General features: G+C 38.6%; 2 protein-coding genes across 2 annotated transcripts in view; one reads left to right on the forward strand and one right to left on the reverse strand.

Annotated features, from left to right (window-relative positions):
* The window catches only part of CFTR (CF transmembrane conductance regulator), an 87,275-nt gene extending 84,721 nt beyond the window's left edge, over positions 1-2,554 (forward strand). The window contains exons 25-27 of the mRNA XM_058022998.1: positions 203-375; positions 716-821; positions 2,240-2,554. Coding sequence (XP_057878981.1) covers positions 203-375; positions 716-821; positions 2,240-2,446 — 486 coding nt within the window. The 3' untranslated portion in view covers positions 2,447-2,554. The remainder of the gene's footprint in view (positions 1-202; positions 376-715; positions 822-2,239) is intronic.
* A 6,043-nt stretch (positions 2,555-8,597) lies between these two features.
* Positions 8,598-19,104, reverse strand: part of CTTNBP2 (cortactin binding protein 2) — a 74,082-nt gene continuing 63,575 nt past the window's right edge. Inside the window, exons 18-23 of the mRNA XM_058021910.1 lie at positions 17,261-17,466; positions 16,847-17,032; positions 15,022-15,082; positions 14,009-14,141; positions 11,865-11,966; positions 8,598-10,181 (exon numbers count right to left, since the gene is read on the reverse strand). Coding sequence (XP_057877893.1) covers positions 10,023-10,181; positions 11,865-11,966; positions 14,009-14,141; positions 15,022-15,082; positions 16,847-17,032; positions 17,261-17,466 — 847 coding nt within the window. The 3' untranslated portion in view covers positions 8,598-10,022. The remainder of the gene's footprint in view (positions 10,182-11,864; positions 11,967-14,008; positions 14,142-15,021; positions 15,083-16,846; positions 17,033-17,260; positions 17,467-19,104) is intronic.

Here is a 19,104-nt window from a genome sequence, read left to right on the forward strand (position 1 = left end):
CCATGGTGACTGAAGTTATTTTCTGTTGTTATAATGTAGCATATAAATTTTGGTCATTTATATTTTTAAACTCCTAGTAACCAAAGAGGCCTGTTTTCCTTTCAAAAATCACTCTCCATAGCATTTAGAATGATGTAAATGATTACCACAGTCAGCAGTAATTATGTCTTGCCAACTTTTTGTGTCCTTTTTTCTCTGGCAGGTTGGGCTGAAGTCTGTAATAGAGCAATTTCCAGGCAAGCTTGATTTTGTTCTTGTGGATGGAGGCTGTGTCCTCAGCCATGGCCACAAGCAGCTGATGTGCCTTGCCCGGTCAGTTCTCAGCAAAGCTAAAATCTTGCTGCTCGATGAACCAAGTGCTCACCTGGACCCTGTGTATGTTTTGTTCATTTGTTCTGTTTTTTTCTGTTAATATGGAATAGGAAAACCCATGAGGCAGCACCATCTAAGGAGATCTTTTGTAACTTGTGTGGCCTATTACTAAGCCTGATTTCAGTAATGCATGTTGGTAATTCTGTGCAGGGGGCCAGGGAAGCCTGGCTACAGCCTTTATTCTATGGCAGATAGGTTCTTCGACAGCAGAGGTGCAGCTGAGGCACCACAGAGCTGTGTACCTGAGCAAAGCTCTACAACCCACAGCCAGGCTGTTAGACATGAGTGTTACGGGCCTGTGCAGTTATGGGCATGCACACTGCATTGTTTGTTTGCCTTTCAGAACTTCCCAAGTGATCAGGAAGACCCTGAAGCACGCGTTTGCCAACTGCACAGTGATACTGTCCGAGCACAGGCTGGAGGCAATGCTGGAATGCCAGAGGTTTTTGGTGAGCATTTCTCATGGGCTCACTTACTGCCCTCTCATCACATTTGATGAACATGCAAAACACACCAAGTGGAAATGATGTTTTTCTGCATTGATGGGGGTCATTCAGGGCAGTTAAGCAACCTACTCACTAGCAGAACTGCAGCAGGCTCCTTCAGCTGATCTGTGACAGATGAGCTGGGTCTTGCTCTGGAGGAGCAAGAATGAACGTTTCAACCAGAAGGAAAGTTGTGTAGATTATCCAGCTGCTGATCCAGCAGCTGGCGCCTTATATTTTTGATTGGCTCAGGAGATTCAGAAAAATCTCAGCATCTCACAGTTTTACAATTGCAAATGCAGAATCAGCTACACTTGAGCAATAGGAGGCTGCCTGGGGAAGAGGAGTTTCCTAGTATGTAATGATCAGAATTGCTGACTTCTTTAAACAGGCCATGTAAATATTGCTTTCACATGTAATCAAGGGGACAAATTACTAGAGTCCTGGGGTATTCCCTTTGTTACATAAAAATGGTTCGTAAAGAAAAAGCAAGTTATGCAAATTGTTCTTAAAAATAAGGTTCTTCTCTCTTCCCAAGAGTATTTTTTTCACTCTTCTATGAGAGGGCATCTAAATTTTATTAGCAGAATGAAACATGGTTTTTGATGTGTATTTGCTTGGATGCATTAGCACAGCAGGAGGAACAGTGCCTGGAGTTAAAGCAGGCTAGTCAGCAGGCAAGTTGTACATCCCTTTGGGTGTGCTGCTCCTCGGTGTGTGCTGGACTCAGCCTCGCCCCCAGCAGGCAGGCAGCCTCACCTGTGAAAACGCTTCCCACCCTCCAGACCACATTTTAGCAACAGAGATGCTAAAAGTTCTCTCCTGTCAGACCCGTGCCCTTACCAGAGCTGTGCTGACATTGCAGTGCCAGCGAAGGAGCCTGATTTTTCCTTGGCTCCTGCCTGACAGAGAGACTGGCACAACCCTACAGGGTAAACTTATTTTCTCCTTCAAATAGAGGTGAGCAGTGCTTCCTTGTTTAGTGAGAAGAGAGCAAAGAAAAGCTGGCACCTTGCTGGCAGCCTCCTCTCTCTGCTTGTGATAGAAAAATTAACACTTTCTTAGCTGGGCAGTCTAGCAGTGCCAGGGAAATGCCAAGGTACTGGGAGACTTCAATAAAGGGACTCAGAGGTAAAACCAAGTCTCAAGGAGAAACCAGCCAGTGCAGCAGCACTTTGTAATTGGGGCAATAGACACCTTTTCCATGTGTTCAAATTTTAATGCATGTTTTTGTGGTTTTAATTAGAAACTGCAGACTAGAAATTAGAAATTGTTAGAAGATGTTTGCCATGTTTTCATGTCTCTTCCCTGCTCCATTAGTTGCTTTAGCTGAATTCTGTCAGCACCACCACTGCTCATCTAACAGAGTGATGTTTCTCCAGGTGATTGAGGACAATAAGCTGAGGCAGTACGAATCCCTTCAGAAGCTGCTGAACGAGAAGAGCTCCTTCAGGCAGGCCATCAGTCACGCTGAGCGCCTTAAGCTCCTGCCAGCACACCACAGAAACTCCAGCAAACGTAAACCCCGACCCCAAATCACTGCCTTGCAGGAGGAGACAGAGGAAGAAGTGCAGGAGACAAGACTGTGAGAAGCTGTGTAGAGACCTTTGTGGAGTGAATGGTCAGCAGTGCCCCACCGTGACAGGACCAGCACTTCTGAAGCTGCCTCAGCCGTGCACAAATTCAGCCTTCCAGGAGGTGTTTACTGAAGCAACCACATGAGCATGTGGGAATTGCTTCCCTTCTGTGGTTAATCATGTGCAAGTTAGCACACTCTTTGAGGCTTTGCCACTTATAGTGGTAAAACCAGATTTCCTTTGGAAAGCTGCTCTCATTGGATACAAATGAGATGGCAAGCAGAAGTAACCTGCCTAGCCTGACACAATTGCTTCAGAAAACCTTTAGAAAGGTTCTTGCTGGGGTGAGAGGACTAGACAGCAGGAAGAATGTGAAAAAAAAAATCAAAAAAAAAAATCAAACCTGTGTGGAAAATAGAAAAATCAGTATGTAAAAAACTTCTGTGGATTCACTTCCTGCAACTGAATTAAGGGACAGTATCAGCAAGGCACACAGAAAACTTCCTCCTCTTTGTTTTCCATGCAGCAACTGTAATTTCAGCTTAGCAGGAAAGGCCAAATGCCACATGCATAGGTGAAAATGAAGGAAAAGAGGATATTGTCTTGGAAGCCAATCAACATCTGTCATGTCTCCACAGTTAAGGGAGAATTGGTATTTCCTCTGAAAACCTAGGAGACTGTTAACCTGACCCTGCACACACTCACAATTGGATGAGTGCAGGCTGACATCAGTATCTAGCAAAAGGTAGGACTCCTGGCAGTGAACCTGTAATAGTCTGTATAGGTCTGGCATCTTTATATGCTTTTTACTTTGGCCTAATGAAAAAAAAAGGGGGGAAGAAACCTCTCAGAAGTAGACTTTAATAATGAAATTAATTTTTATACTCTTCTGGTTTGCAGTTTTATTATGGAACTGAATGTTCTCTAGGATATTTTATTTATTTTAATATTGTTTCAAACTTTTGCTAAGGAAATGATGTATTTTAAGAGTGATTACGTACTATAAAGAAAAATATATTTGTACAAAAAGTTTTATATTTGGATTGTTGCAGGGATATTTTGCTACTAGACTTTGATGTCTCATTATGCTAGAGCTGTTGAAAACGAGGGCAGCCCCAGAGTTTGGCCAGGTACTGTCCAATGCTGTCTTTGTGCACTAAAGTATTCTAGTGATATACAGGTGTTTTAGATTATTTTTTTTTTCTTTAAATAAATTTTTAAAAAGAGAAACCGCCTGTATGACACATTACAGCCCCTCCTGCTCCCATTTGTGAGGCAGGCACTGGGGACTGAATCTGCTACTTCCACTTCAGTCCTTGCCGCCTGTCACAAACACGGCCATGGTTTTTAGCAGCAGCTCTGTCCTTTGGGAAGGCGGCGGCTGGAAGCGCGGCCCGGGCGGCGCTAGGTGGTGCTGCGGCCCTCAGACGCTGCGGCGCGGCCTGCGCTGGGCCCGGCTCCCCTCAGAGCCCGAGCCCTGCAGCTGCGAGGGGCAGCACCGGCAGGGCTTGGACTGAACTCATTCAGGCTTGGACTGAACTCATTCAGGCTTGGGCTAAACTCATTCAGGCTTGGGCTGAACTCCTTTAGGCGTCCAGGAGCAGCAGCTGGCCTGGGGGCGGCGCTGGGTGCGGTGGAGCCCGCAGGCACCGGGGCTCACTCCAGCTGCTCGCCCTGCGTCCCGCTGGTTTCCCTCTAGCTCTGTCCCCCTCTGCAGGCCTTCTGGCCTTCATTACACATTTCCTTTGCAAATATTGGCGGTTTTCCCCTGCCCTGTCCCTCATACTGTACTTTTATGCTTGTCTATCTTTAGCACTTACCTGGGTCTCTTTCCTTTCTTTCTGTGGGGGACACCTTGTGCTGCCTCATTTTCTCCACAAAGCAGTGCCTCTTGCTCACAGAGTATTCTGCATACCCTTGGGTCTCAGTTTTGCCATGTCACTGTTTCTTTGCCACTAAGTTGTGCTTTATTCATAACAATGAAAAACCAACTGTACACTGAAGTATCATCACTTTTGAATCCCATCTCCACTCCCCTTATCCCCTCAAACTGTTCACCTCACACTGCTTGTCCCTTTTCTGACACAGTCAGCTCTCCATTTGTACAAGTCCTTACAGAGTATATGGCCAAGGCTGGCTGGGAGGCCAGGGCTGCTGAAGTGTGGCCAAGGGTCGCTCTTGTTCAGGATGTTACTCAGAGTTACAGCAGACACACCAAGTGGGGGAGTTTATAATCTAAATAAACAAGATGATCAGCAGAAAAGAACGGCTGTCATTAGAAGTGGTGCATGCTTCAGAGCTTGCGAAACTGTTAATGTTTTGTGTCATTGTCAGAGTTAGAAGGTGGTAGGTAAGCTGAATTCAGCAGACGAGGATATATTTCAGGAAAGAAAACAATAAATACAGCAGGAGCATGTAGCAGATGGGACACATAGAAGTTGCTGATACAAACACTCAGAAGGAGGACTTTGAAGGAAAAAGGAAATCAGTTGACTGATGGCCTCCACCCTGGGCTACAACACTCACCGAAACAGCTTCTGCCATCAGTGCCCAGCTCCCACCATCACACTGCCAGTCCCAAAGAGCCCGGGCAAGATGCTGCCCTCTCAGGGCAGCTGAGAGGAGAGTGTGCTATTTCGTTCAGTCCCAAACCACTGCTTCAGCTCCTCTGGAGTTCAGGCTGGAAAAGGAGGTAAGTTAGTTAGCCTCCATGAGGAGGATGACACAGCCTCTCCTTCCCAACACAGGTTGAGCAGAGCACGTTACCTTCTAGAGTAAGTGTTCTTGTACCTGTTGTCAGAGGGTGACAGCTCCCAGGGATGTTTGCCTGAAACTAATCTGGGAAGTTGCACATGCTGTTTGTGATGGAAAATGGAACACAAGAGGGAAGGGAGAAAATAAAAAAGAAGCAAATGAGGCCATAAACAGTGGAAGAACAAACAATGACCTTCATAAACACAGGCTGAGCAGTACTTAAGGGAATTTTTCTTCTCATGTGCTTTGCTTTGCATGCATTTGATAAAACAGATATAAAAAATATTCTTACCAGAGCACTTTTTCATTAAAACCACCTATACAAAGTGTGGGTGTGTACAACATACAGCCACAGAGAAGAGCATGCTGACTTTAATACTAGGCGTGAGATCTCATTTTGCAGCCTGCTAACAAAAAAAGCTGAAAAGAGATTCTGTAGCTGTCCTTAAGCACAATGTAGAAGGGTGTCCACAATGCTATTACAGCACTAAGAAGCTCTTGGGAGAGCAAAGGCTAAGCAAGGATAGCCTAAACAAACTTGAACTATGCACACTTATCCATTTTCATAAATCTAATATACAAAATAACTGCACAAAGTAGCTTGATAATTGTCATTAGTGGGAACTGCTCAGTATCTCACTGGAGTCAAACAAGCCTGCTATTCCAACAAACAACTTTGTTTTCACAGTTGCTTAACTAGTGTCTTACCAGCTGTGCTTTATTCATTAAATATCCATTTCCAAAGTCTTTCTAAAAATCCACCTCCTCCAGTTCTGCAAGACTCAAATCTCTCAGGCTGTTATTTCAGAGCTGCTAAACACCTGATAGCATTTACACTTTTTGAATTCTATCTATCCTGTTTAAGCAACATGCTTAAGTAATTTTTTAGCAACTTTAGGCCTTTTAAAGCATTTTCTTGTATTAATTGTTGTTAATTGCTGGAGGTAATTTCAGAACTACAAAATTTGTTTGATTTTATTTACCTAAAAATGTTCTGGTGATTATTTTTTTCCTCATTTTTCCATTATAGATTTGGTATTTTTGGTTTATAATTACTTGGCTATGATTTAACATTTGGAAAAAAATCCACACAACTTTAGAACTGATGTAAAATTGTTCATTAATGGACCATTAGTTGCTGTCCAAAAACATCTTGCAAATTAAGCAATACAATGCAATACAGTAATTAGTTTCCTTTACAAACCCCCATGTTCTCTAAAACCAATTTCCTGTTCCTAGGATAAACAATATTTATACAAAGTTCATTACCCAGGGCTCACTTCAGCCTCAAAATACACCCCTTGTAAAATGCAGCCAGAGGTTTCTGAGTGATACTACAGCCCAGTACTACCATACCTTGTGCTCCCTTAAAGTCACTTATTCAAGTTTCTTGAAGAATAGCTCACTTAGTAATTCTCATGTGTCTTACCTATGGTTTGAGCAACATAAACATCACTTTAGCCAGTTATGACCAAGAAAGTGATCCTTCATCCTTTCTTCAAGCATCTTGCACCACCAGAGGCTGTTTTGCTTCTCCAGTTCTACTGGAAAGCTGGAGGGTTTTGGATGTATATTGTAAATCACTTGAGCTGTATTACAGGAAGAGATGTGCCTCAGGCCTTCTGGTTTTGCTGTTGCTGATGAATGTTGCTGCCTTTGTTGCATGATGGAGAAGGTTTCTTCATGGTTTAATTTTGGAGTTCATACTCAGCAACCCAATAAAAAAAGGCAAATATTGTCTGACAGACTCAGACATTCACTTACAGAAGATAGTCCATGTTCTTGTCAAGAAATAAGAACCATTGGGGAGATGCTGAAAGCTTTTATTTTCAGGACTGGCTTGAAGAGATGAGCTGGCATGTTTAGTACTTAACAGAGCAGATGGATGAGAAGCATCTTTCATTTTTCTTTGTTTGAAGACATTGAGATGGGTATAAAGAACGTAGTGTAGTCAAATGAGGGCTAAATTATAAGTCTTTCACTGCCCCAGTGACCTGTCAAATGGATTCACCAGTAGAAGCTTCCCTATACCTTCTGAGATACTCCTCCATGGAGATGGGGCCTCTCTCTTCACTCACCTCTTTCAAAGTTATGGGGTAATAGCTGGGAGCAGATGCAGCATGGATGGGTGTGGCTCACCACAGCACACTCCAATCCTCTCTGCTCCAGACACAGGAAGCAAGGAAGAGAAAGGATTTTGCCCATTACAAACCTGAAGTGAGAGTAGCTGGTATGAGGATAAGTGTAGCATCACAGGAAGAACCTGAAGACACAAGTGAAACCCTGAGCAGAGGCTGGCCTTGCTTCAGCACGACCTATCACAAACCAAGTGATAAGCCAGCAGAGAAGTCAGCATGTCCACAAGCAAACTGTGTCACAGTTTTGTGGTGCTCACTCTTTGAGGGCAGGAACTGCTGTGGCCTAACGAGAGATTAGCACTTAGTGCAGAAGAGAACCACCAATTAGGGGATCTGCAAGATACTGTGAGATTAAAGCTGCATGGAGATCACACACTGCGTTGAACTGACAGACAAACAAAATGACAGCAGACAGAAGTCAAAAAGGGGAAGGACACAGATGGAGAGTTTAGGACAGCAGGCTGAAAAAGAAGGATAATGAGGGCATTGAAAAGCAATGCTAAATTTAGCAAGAGACCTAACTTTCATACCATGACCAAAGTTACTCTGTCCTCCACAGATTTTCATGCACAGTACAGTACTGATTAGTTTTTACTCTCACAGACAATATGCAGTTTTAAAATATGCCTCAGAGCATATTTTAGGACACTGCCCAGTATCTTCCCACACAGAAGCACACTGTTAACACTTCATCTAAATGAGGTGTGACATTTCCAAGGTGTATTTTAAACACAGAACAAACCTGGCTTAGAAGCATGTCAGGATTTTTCTTTTCTTATAGCTCTTTAAAAAAAATTGTTATTGCAAATTCTGATGTTGAAATTTATATGATCCTGACAAATAGTGTCTTCCACTCATATTTCCTCCTTGGCCAGGAAATCCATACTTGAGCTTCTCACACAAGCTACCACACCACTGCTCACTGCTTCAGCACATCAGGGATCCTACTTGCTGCGACTCACTGCTCCAACCTGCAGTGCTTGGCAGCTGACTCATTCTGCTAAGAACCACCAGCAAAAGCAGCATACATTTTTCAGCACAAAAATGAATGAAAAATATATAAAGTAAAAATCAATCTCTAGAGAAATGCTCTGTATTTGGTTACACATTCCTATCACACAGCAAATTGAAGTCTTAGTGAAACAGCAATTGCCTAAAACCAAAGTGCTTTCTAAATATATTGTGCAGGAAATTATTTCAGAAATAAACTTCTAATATCAAAATCTATAGAGCCAACACACACACACAAACTCAGAGAATGCAAGCCAATATGCCATACAAAGATTTTATTGACATGAGTCTGGGATAACTGTTTTATATACAAAGGCAAAGTGTTAGGAAACAGTTAATCCTTTCCTCATCCAGGCTTATTTTGAGAAAAACGCTCTTTTGGATATTAGAGGCATATTACTGTCCAAATTCTCCAAACCATCTCCCACTAACCCAGCAGAAGGCATCAAAATCTGATCTCCAGAAAAATTTGCACTTTCCCCTGCCTAACAGGTGAGCTATCTCGACAGCGCACATTTCCACACTCCTACAATTCACAAGGATGTAACTGCAACTATTGTAGAAAGAGGCTGGGGAAATATGCCCTGCATAGCAACTGTCCCTCATGGGAACATGATCTACCTCAGTGGCGGAGAGAAAAATGACAAAGAGTTAATTTTAACTGCAACTCAAGTATCATTTTATAGCAATTACATCTTAAATCCACAACAGAAATTGATAATTACATAGTAACTCATAGCTACTACATTATCTTGGATAATACTGTAGTTAAGCTTTTGCTCAAATTCCTTTTCAGTAAAATCTGTTTCTGTAAAACACTTTTATTTCTTGGATGCTTTTAAAACACTAATGAAGCATATAAAAGTTTTTACAGTATACAAGAAAAACTAAGTTAATAAATGATCACATTTTCTTCAAATCTATCAAAGAGTAAGAGTCTGAGAAAAATAACTTCTGTTGCATTTTAATTTCTCAATCTCTTTCCTTTTTTAAGAGATGAAATTTATAAAGGAATTTCATTACATTTTAGATGAAGAGAAGCTTGAGATAAACAAAATCACAATTCAGCAGGCAGATGATGATGACAAAATCAAAGTATTTAATATGGCTTGTAGCTGAAAGTAATTGATCTGCAATTCCAAACATTTCAGTTATTGCCACATTCGCTAATTTTTCATTAAGTGAAGATAAAACGTCTTTAAAATGCATGAACAATAGCTTTAAGCCATTGTTGTATATATTGTGCAACTTATCTGAATGCAGGTTAACATGTGAACTTAATAGAATATATTTATGTACAGTATATACACAAACAGAATCCTGTGGCAGGTACCCCTGAATATTATCATTTAAATAAGTAATTTTCATATTAAAAGAAGAAAAAAACCCAACCATCTATGGAGGAGGCAAAATGCCCATTTCTGAACTTTAAATCAATATAATTTCCAGCTGATGTACATAGAAATAAAACTGTGGTCCTGTACAAACTTTACATTACAGGGTAATAGTTTGTTTTTAAAAAATATTTACATATTTAAGTACTTGGTTCTTTGCAATAGAGATTGTATGAACACAAAAAATTGTAAGATAGGCAGGTTTATTTATTGGATTTTTCTATTTGTTCTTTTTTGTGCAAATTCCAAATTTCTCCTTTTGTGTTATTATCTGCCTCTATTTGCCTTGTATTACTGCTGCTGCTTTTTTTTAGTATTCTGAGAAGGCTGGGTGACTTTGCTTCTAGGAACAGGAAGAAAAGATTTAACTCTTGAATCACCCAACTCTGTCTTTGATTTACTGTTGCTGCTTTCTACAGTTCGACTGCTGCTGAGAGGACGCATTCCATCCTAGAAATAAAGGAAAAAAAACCATTTTGTGTATAAATAAGCATCACTGTTTGACATGGTTGGGTTGTGTTTCCTTCATTTTGGCCAACATCTTCCCAGAAAAATATTATTTTTAATTCTGTATGAAAGCTTTTGACCAAGTTTTATACAAACCTCCCAAGTAGCTAAACTTGTCTATTGGAAGTCAATATAGTAATGCCTTCTGTTGTTAGCAGGATTTTTAAAGAAAAAAAATCACTAGGAGAAATGTACAGTAGGAACTGGTACACTGACTTATTGGTACTAACTTAGCAGATTATCCAGGCATCACTGCTGTGTGAAGCTCTGATTTGGGATGCCTGAATGTGTTTAGAGAAATATTCAAAAGGAGTACACCTACTTGTGGATCTGCAGGGTTAAAATTATTTCTTTTACTGGAGACTGTTCTATGGAGTTGAAGTAAAATTACAGGCAGTAGTCTAACTTTCTGAATATTTGGATATAAAGAAATATGATTGCAAGACTGTTAACTCATCTGATCCTGGGAGTGGCTCAGCTGGTCAGAGCATGGTGCTGATTACAGCAAGGTTGTGGGTTCAGTCCTCGCATGGGTCAATCACTCAAGACATGGACTCGAAAATCCTTGTGGTACCTTCATATTCAGAATGTTTGGTGGTCTGTGAAAGTCAGCTCTCTTAATGCTAAGGTGTGCTAGTTAATCTAGTTTCAGGAATTTCACTGTATCAGCAGAAAATGGTGTCTCTAGAAAACAATTTACTGCAATCAGATAAAACATCAGGATTGGCCTCCAAAAGACCCATATCAAAGGAACACAGAAGGCCTGGTAAGGGAACACAGATCACAGATTAAGCCCTGGCTAAGATTAATTGAGCTCAGAAGCTCTCTTGATGTTCACAAGTACAAAGAGCAAAAAAGAAAAGGGAACAAAATGTAGCAACAGAGAAAACATAATTTTCCAAAGAATGAAAACTAAGCAGGACATAATATCATCTTTGTATTTAGTAGGGATGGCAGTGCCCACAAACAATAATAAAAATTTCTGAAAAGAAGATGATAATAGACTTACTATATCTTCCAATAATATTCATCTTATCTTCCCACTCTGAAATCACTGAAGTTTATTTACATATATAACACAGCAAGATGACTGTGTATTTCAGCAAATAGTTAGGTCAAAAAAAGGCACTGAATACCTCTAAAAAAAAAGCTATTCACAAAATTTGGTAATATCATGTCTTTTCAATATTTTTGCCCCTGAGAGCTCTGACATCAGAGCAACCAGATCTGATGAATTTTAAAAGAATTTTGAAAGTGGTACTTTTGCAAACTTACTGAATGACATTAATTGAGAGGAAACAACAAACTCAGATTTTATTTCTCTTCATATCTGATGGAAATAACTTGTAATGTCAATGTGATGTCAAAAATACTTGGCCTGGGGAGATGGCTTTATGTAGAAAGCCAAAACTGAAAGCAAGTACATCCATTGTTTTAATAAATCTTTAGCTTTTATTAAGACACATGAAAGAAACTTGGCATGGTAGTCTAGCAAGTGTCCTAAGAATAATGACAGTTTTTTCTTGTAATAAACAGGGCACTAATTCTTAGGATCCAGTCAGAAATTCAGATTTGGAAAAACTCAAGCCACCTTTCCTATCCTACTGTAAAACTCATTTCACCTACCTTTTGTGCTCTTGTTTTATTTGGGTTAGTACCACTTGCTGAAAAGACAGGAATGTTCTGGGACTTACTGAACATCAGTAACTCATCCTTAGAATCTGCAATCTAAAGAAAGATAAGAAAACAGTGATTTTTTTTTTAGTAATTCACAGTGATTATGTTTAAATTTGCTGATTTTTGGAGGCTTGATTTTATTTTCATGGTTTCTGTACAATGCAATGCATAAATATCCAAAGAACAATTAAAATATCTCTTCTTTACTCTTGAGTGCATTTTTAGAAGATGGGAGATGGAGATTTCATATCAACTACAGAGGAAGATTAAGCATGCATTTCCAAATTAGTATTTCTCAGTGGAGCTTAAGGGCAGTATCCCATCAAATTTTAACCAGCCCCCAGGAACATCAGAGAAATGAATGATTGTTTTCTCTTTCTCCTGCCATGTTTCTTCCCTACTATTTTTCTTTCCATTTTTTTCTATTTTTCCTGACCAGAAAATAAAAGAGCCTGCTCAAGATGCTGTCCTCACTGAAAACTAGATATTTTATCCTGGGGCAAGCTGATCCAATTCAATTCTGCAAACATATTCAATCCCAACTCAGTGAGGGCAACAGGAATATATTCGAGTGAAAGGGCAAATTAAAGAGCAGAAATACTTATTCTGTTGGCATCCTGAAACTACATCACACAAAGAAAGCATGCAACAGCACCCTTACTTCTGCAAGGCTCTACTAGGCATCTGGGGAATTAGCAACAGAAATTCCAGCCAAGGATGGTTCCACCCATGGTGAGGAAACTGAACAAAAGACTTGACATCTATCTCCTTCCTTATCTAACCCGTATTTCCTTGAATTGTCATCAACAAGCAATTATACTTTGCATGTTATTAAACACAATTTTCAGTTGGTTGCCATTTCTTTAAGCACATCCAATTCTTTTAAGGATAGCTACAGTAAATCCCTGCTAACTGACTAGTGATTAGCTTGGTGCATGTGACTCATGCATGTACTGTAAATACTTTAGGAAAAACAACCCAAAACAAAACACTAATAAAGGGTTCCAATAAACAGGTTGAAAAATCTTCCCAAACACAATATTTCTTTTCTTTAATAAAAACTTGGTTGTCTTCTAAGAATAAACAGAATACTTAAAAAAGCAAAACTAATGGAAGCGCTGTTCAGGGAAATCCTAGAGGATGTCATGCACAGCCTAACTGGACAATAGCCTAAGACTGACTCTATCCATGTTTCAAAAGATATGGAACAGCTGCTCCAGTGTGAACACAGCCTGCTGTCACAGCCACCCACATCAGCTGTGCTAGGAGGAAAGATGAAAAATAATAAATAGCTTGAGCCACAGGGAAAGCTGCATGGTATCGGTATAAAAGAAAAAATGAGAGAGATCCACAGCTCCACACTCAGCCTCAACATATCCCCCATAAACATCTAAAACATCAAATTCAGCCCAAAACTATGAGCCCTGCAAATATCCTTCACCCTCTTTTCCCACTGTTAAAGAACTAGGCCAATCCACCCTCTCTTGCTTGGGGCAGTAAACTGTATTTTGCGTACGGAGCAGAGGAGCTTTGAGCCAGTGCTGTGAAGGCTGATGGATTGTATCAAACCAAATGTTTAATGCATATTAGGGAAAACTTTCTATGTCTTTAAGACTACAGAACAGTTTCCTAATGGGAGCAATGAGACCATCAAAGATAACAAGGGAACAGTAATGCAGGGATGGCTGTTCTCAGGGAAGTGGTCACTGACAGTTCAAGAAGCTTTTGGACAATGCTCTTGGGCACATGGTATAACTCTCAGTGTGATCCTGTGAAGAGGCAGGTGTTGGATTCAATGATCCTAGTGTGTCCCTTCCAACTCAGGCTATTCTATGATTTTATAGAAATTTCATCCTTCACTGCAAAAATCTTTACAAGAAAAACTGGTGAAGGTGTAATTTAAAATAGTGTATGTTAAACCAGAACAACTACCCTCAAATGAATCATATATTAGTTGACTTTGGCTTATTCCCAAATAATTTAATAATTTTCTTCAGTTTAAGCAGGGCTTGTAAATCAAAAATTTATTTTAAACACATAAAAACCAACTGAATATGGTAATGCAGTAAATTATTTAAAAGCCTTGTGTTTACCTTGCTTATATCAGGCTCAGATTTGCTGGAACACATACTTTGAAGTTCCTGCACAAGATCTACTTCATCATCAGAACCAACAGACAGCCTTTGCTCCAGATTTAATGTTCTCAAATGATCCTTCTCTGAAGATCTGGTTAAAAAACCCAAAAAAAAATCAGAAAGAACATTTAAATTAAGCTATTATACAGAATTTAAAAATAAATATTACAGACACCTCAAAAATAGTAGTTTTTTCCCAAATGACCTTTACTACTGCAAACAAAACCAAAATAACATCTGATGAACTGACAGCAGTAGTTGTCAATAATTATCTCATAATAGATCTTTCTATACATATTCTCTCTATTCTGAAACTCTAACAAAGGATTCCTCTTTCTAGTATTTTCAGACTCCTCTCTTTTTAAGATGCAGCAATTTCATTCCACTCTGCTTTTTGGAAATAATTCCAAACATTTAGAAAAACCTCTGGTGTACTGGAAGCATAAATATTCTATTTTCTCTGTGCCTGTGAATAAGGTAGAACGGAGGTTTCAGATTGAAGTCTCAAATGCAGTTCCCTCTAGCTAATTCATACACTTTCTCAAGGAAACTCTGTATCAGTGGGACTAAAGTGCATGTACTATTCCATCTTGAATTGCCATTCAGCAAGCTGAAATAGCCAGAGGAGTTTTTAAAACATAATGCCAGCTGATAAAAGCATACAGTCAACTTTTCAAGGCAAAGTAAGTGTTACATAAGAGTCTTATGTCATAGACTATTTTGTTACATAAAAAGACAGGTAGTGCTGCAAGGCTTCAAATAAAGAAATGGATTCTAAAATTATATTAAAGTATATAAATTTTATTTCCTCTCAGAAATGAAAAGTTAAGAGTATTTCCTTTCTTCAGATATGGAACCAAAACATTACCAAAAAACTACTGATCTATTACTTATGGTGCGCTGCTTTACAACAGAATGCTATCATCTTTATTTTTTGCCCAGTGTCACAAATACCAGAAATTAAAACTTACTTTGTGGTGGGAGAAGCTTTTTTCTTACAGTTTGGTTGTAACACAGTCTTAGATTTTATACCTGCACAAAAGAGAGATTGACTTGTTAGTGTGTTACCATGTGTGTTGATTTCTTTATTCTAAAATCTAAGACAAACAGGGAAAATGTGTTCCCATTTACTAACTAATTACATCAACAGGGTCTGTCAAAGATCAGAATACATCCCTTGAAAATGTTTAGGGTAGCATAAGGAACTGCTGAAATGGCAAACAGGAGATCGTCTAAACTTTTGTGAAAGAGAGGACATGAGGTTTCTGTGTTAGGCTTTTGAACAACCCTTACTGGTTCTTCCCAAGAGAAATTTCTTCATTACTGAAAATTAAATAATTTACCTTTACTGGAAACAGCAACATCATTTGATTCTGATAGTCCAAAATAGAAGAATACTAAACTTAATTGACTGCTCCATTTATAACTCATATTCACAGATATTAACTGGATTCCAAGAACATTCTCAGGTACAAAATACAACAACATGTTCATTATTTCTTTAATCCTCTCAGTAGGATTAGATAAATTCCCAATTCAAACAGAAAACTGGCAATCAGGACATTAGTTTCAGTCAGAAAAAGCCAACTTCTTTCTGAACAAGAAATGAATTGCTCATTTTAATGCTGCAAAGTAGCAAGCATCAAGTATTTTGGTTCTTTGTATATGAGGTAATTTAGGCTACAATCTTACTGTTCCTAAAATGTATGTGCGTGTGTGTGTGTGTCTGTGTAAGCCTTCTCTCTCTTCCTAAATCTTCCCTCTTAAGTATTTACCTTTATTTTCAGAAAGCAAGTACTTTGGTTTTATTCCCCTTGAAGTTTTTCATATTGTATTTAGTTTCATATTGTATTTAGTTACAATAATACCAGGTTTTCCTTCTAGAAATATGTCTCCTTTGGAAGAATAATGTTGCTTCTGAATATATCGATATATCATTATATAGTATCTATCATTATTTCTAATAATGTGTGTCTCTAATAATCCATACATTATCTGTGTAATAAAACTGCTTATTATATGACTTATGATCTTGAGGTGAACAGAATTTTCAAAAGCATCAGCACTAATATACCTTCCACATTTATACAGATGCACAGACTCAGTTATATAAAGCCCTCTTTATCAAACAACATACTGAAGATGATTGAAAACCTTACAGTATCTGTGACTACACAAAATTATTTACATTTATTTTTTGCAATTGAAGTGAAAATCAATTCAAAATCTTCAATTTACACCTGAAGATCTTTCTTTCACTGCAGGGCTTCTAGATTATTCTACTCAATTTTTCTAGTAAGACTGAAAAAGGGATGCATCATCTGGGGAGCAATGTATTCATTTATTTCTAGCTGCATTCACTGGGTAGTAATAATCGTGTTGAAGTTATAAAGGAAGTGTAAGGAAACTCAAAGAAGTATGTATGCTGTAAATTTGGGGCAAATCTAAGGAATACCAACAAAGTAATGAAGCTTTCTCTCATCTGGTATTGGAGAAGAAACTGATTCAGTGTAATTCTCTACACTCAGAGGTGGAACCACTGCTTATAATTGCACCATGTGAGTCAATGCCTGCCTCGTTATCGGACAGCAGAAAGGGCATTAGAACAACCAAACTTACTTAGGACACCTCACTGTCACAAAGAAGTAATTTTGGGGGGAAAAAAATAAACAGCGTCTTACTGGTGAACATAAATATAAGTGTCATTTAATTGAAAAATTTTAATTCATGTAGGAGAAACATTTGATTTGCATCTACACACAACTTTCAGAACTGAAAATGAAAAGCTTTATTTACCTTCAGTATTTGTCTCCTGCTTATTCCATGACTGGGAGGACAAATGGCCTGACTTTTTGCGAGGACTTGTGCTCACTTTTCTCCAAGAAGCATTCTCACCTTTTTTCTTACTGCAATTTTTGTAGCTTGAAGCCACAGATAAAGGAAAATTTCCTCCCTTAAAATCTGCTATGTAATTATCTAGCTCTGAAACAAAAGTAAAACAGTGTTAAGAAGAACTGACTGTTGCAAATGGTTCTTCTTGGAATACATTATACAACTACTTAGTTTAATGACAGTAAATACTTTTAACCCCACCACCTCCCTTCAGAACCACAGCTATGTTTTTTGCAAGTTTTAAAATTGGAAGGAAGCAGTAAAAAGCCCCAGTTCAGCAATGCACAACTACTTGGCTTTCAGACAGTTCACTCTTACCTGGTCTGGGTAGAGGACAGCCATGCAAAACAGCTTTATTTAGCAAGATACTGAGAGCAGCTTTAACAACAGCCTGTTGCCCTTGGCTAGGACTTTTTTTGGCTATTGCTTGTCCTGGTACAGATGGTCTTTTCACAGAGGCTCTGGAGAGTATTGCTTCTTGTACTCTGGGAGCTATCACAGCATTCCATAGCTTGGACATCCACCTGTGGTACAAAAACCAATCCTTTAACTTCAAAAGCAATTATCAAAACCTGTGATTTTATACTTTGGTAACATATCAGATTTTGCATTTTAAGGAAGCATCCCATTTCAGAGAGGGACTGATTTTATTTAAGGAAGAGTTTACTTATTGTTTTAGATTAAAATATTTGATCTAAATTTCTTTAGCTCGCCTTGACAAACTTACCACAGACTTAATGCTTTTCCTCCTTCAGACAACATAAAACATCCTTTTCATTTAAAGGCTAAAAAAATGTCCCAGAAAGATGCATGTTCATATATATACAATTTTTTTTTTAAAGTGCATGGAGAAATTTCCATGCTTGCAGGTGTTAATTCCTAGCCTATTTGCTGCCAGCATGGAAAAAAAGGAGGTATTCACTTATGGTTGTACCCCTTCCAGTGTTCTTCCATTTCCAAACTTGTCCAGTTTACAAGACATTTCTATTCAAACAGCTGCCTTGCTTTTACTCCTCTTTTGTTTATTTGATCTATGGTGAACTGTGTTTCCAGGATGCTGTGGATATTCCAGATTGTCTGGTTTAGAGACTGGGTCTGATTTTTTAATTCAAAATTTGATTAAAGGGTCTTCTGGGACTTTTGCTTTTCTAAGAGAGAAGCATTATGTTGTATTAGCAAAGAAGTGAAAAATTTTTGTTAGGGAAAAAGAAATGCTATTTCTCATAACTTAGGAGTTCTCTGGGGATAAAGGCTAGAAATTTCAGACTGAGGGCTCAGCTCACATCTACAACCAACACTGAGACAATCTTTTTAGATCAACTCCAACTTTTTATGTTTATTCTTATATCTTGTTACTGGAGGAAGATGCTAAGATTGAGTCAGATGGTGTATATTAAAGGTCTGTAAGAAATTATAGACTATCATGCTGTGTTCAGCTTTGCAGAAATCCATTCAGAAAACACAAAGGCTAAAATGTCTGTTTGACTTAAATGGATGATTTTGCTGGGTATATTGATACACTGAAGTCATCCCATCACATAAAATATTATGATGACTTTTTGTTTTGTTTGGGGTTTTATTTTCAATTTTTTTAAAAGTTAGAATGCATGAGCGATTTGTAAGACATATTTATGACAGTTGTGAAGCATAAGATTGAGCTTTTATGATATATAAATGCTCAAAGTGCTTTTATAAGCTTGATAAAGTTACATTACTTAAAAAATAATTAGTACATTTGTTAAAATATGATGTAAAATGTGGATTGCAGATAGTCCTTGAAGGACCTTGAAGCTTCCTTAGCATAATGTTGTACATATTATTCCATATAGTTACAGTCTGTTTCTGCTAGCTAAGCTACCAAAATAAACAATTGCTTGTAATTTAGTCATAAAGAACTCTCTCTTTTCAATTTCTGCCTATGTAAGCTTTCAACATTTTGCAATACTGCCAGTATAAATGGTCAGGAATGAACACTGCAAAGATAAAACTAATTGAGGCCATTCTAATCTAATTAACAATGGATGGGCATGCTCTCTAAATAAAATTCCAACCTTGTATTTAAATTCAATTTTAATTTTTGCTCATCTTGATCAAGTCCCCCATTCTTTGATATAGCTAATACTTAGGAAAGGTATAACACACCCCTGGCCCCTCAAAAAGGG

The sequence above is a fragment of the Melospiza georgiana genome, chromosome 4, assembly GCF_028018845.1.
Source record: "Melospiza georgiana isolate bMelGeo1 chromosome 4, bMelGeo1.pri, whole genome shotgun sequence".
Classification (NCBI taxonomy): domain Eukaryota; kingdom Metazoa; phylum Chordata; class Aves; order Passeriformes; family Passerellidae; genus Melospiza; species Melospiza georgiana.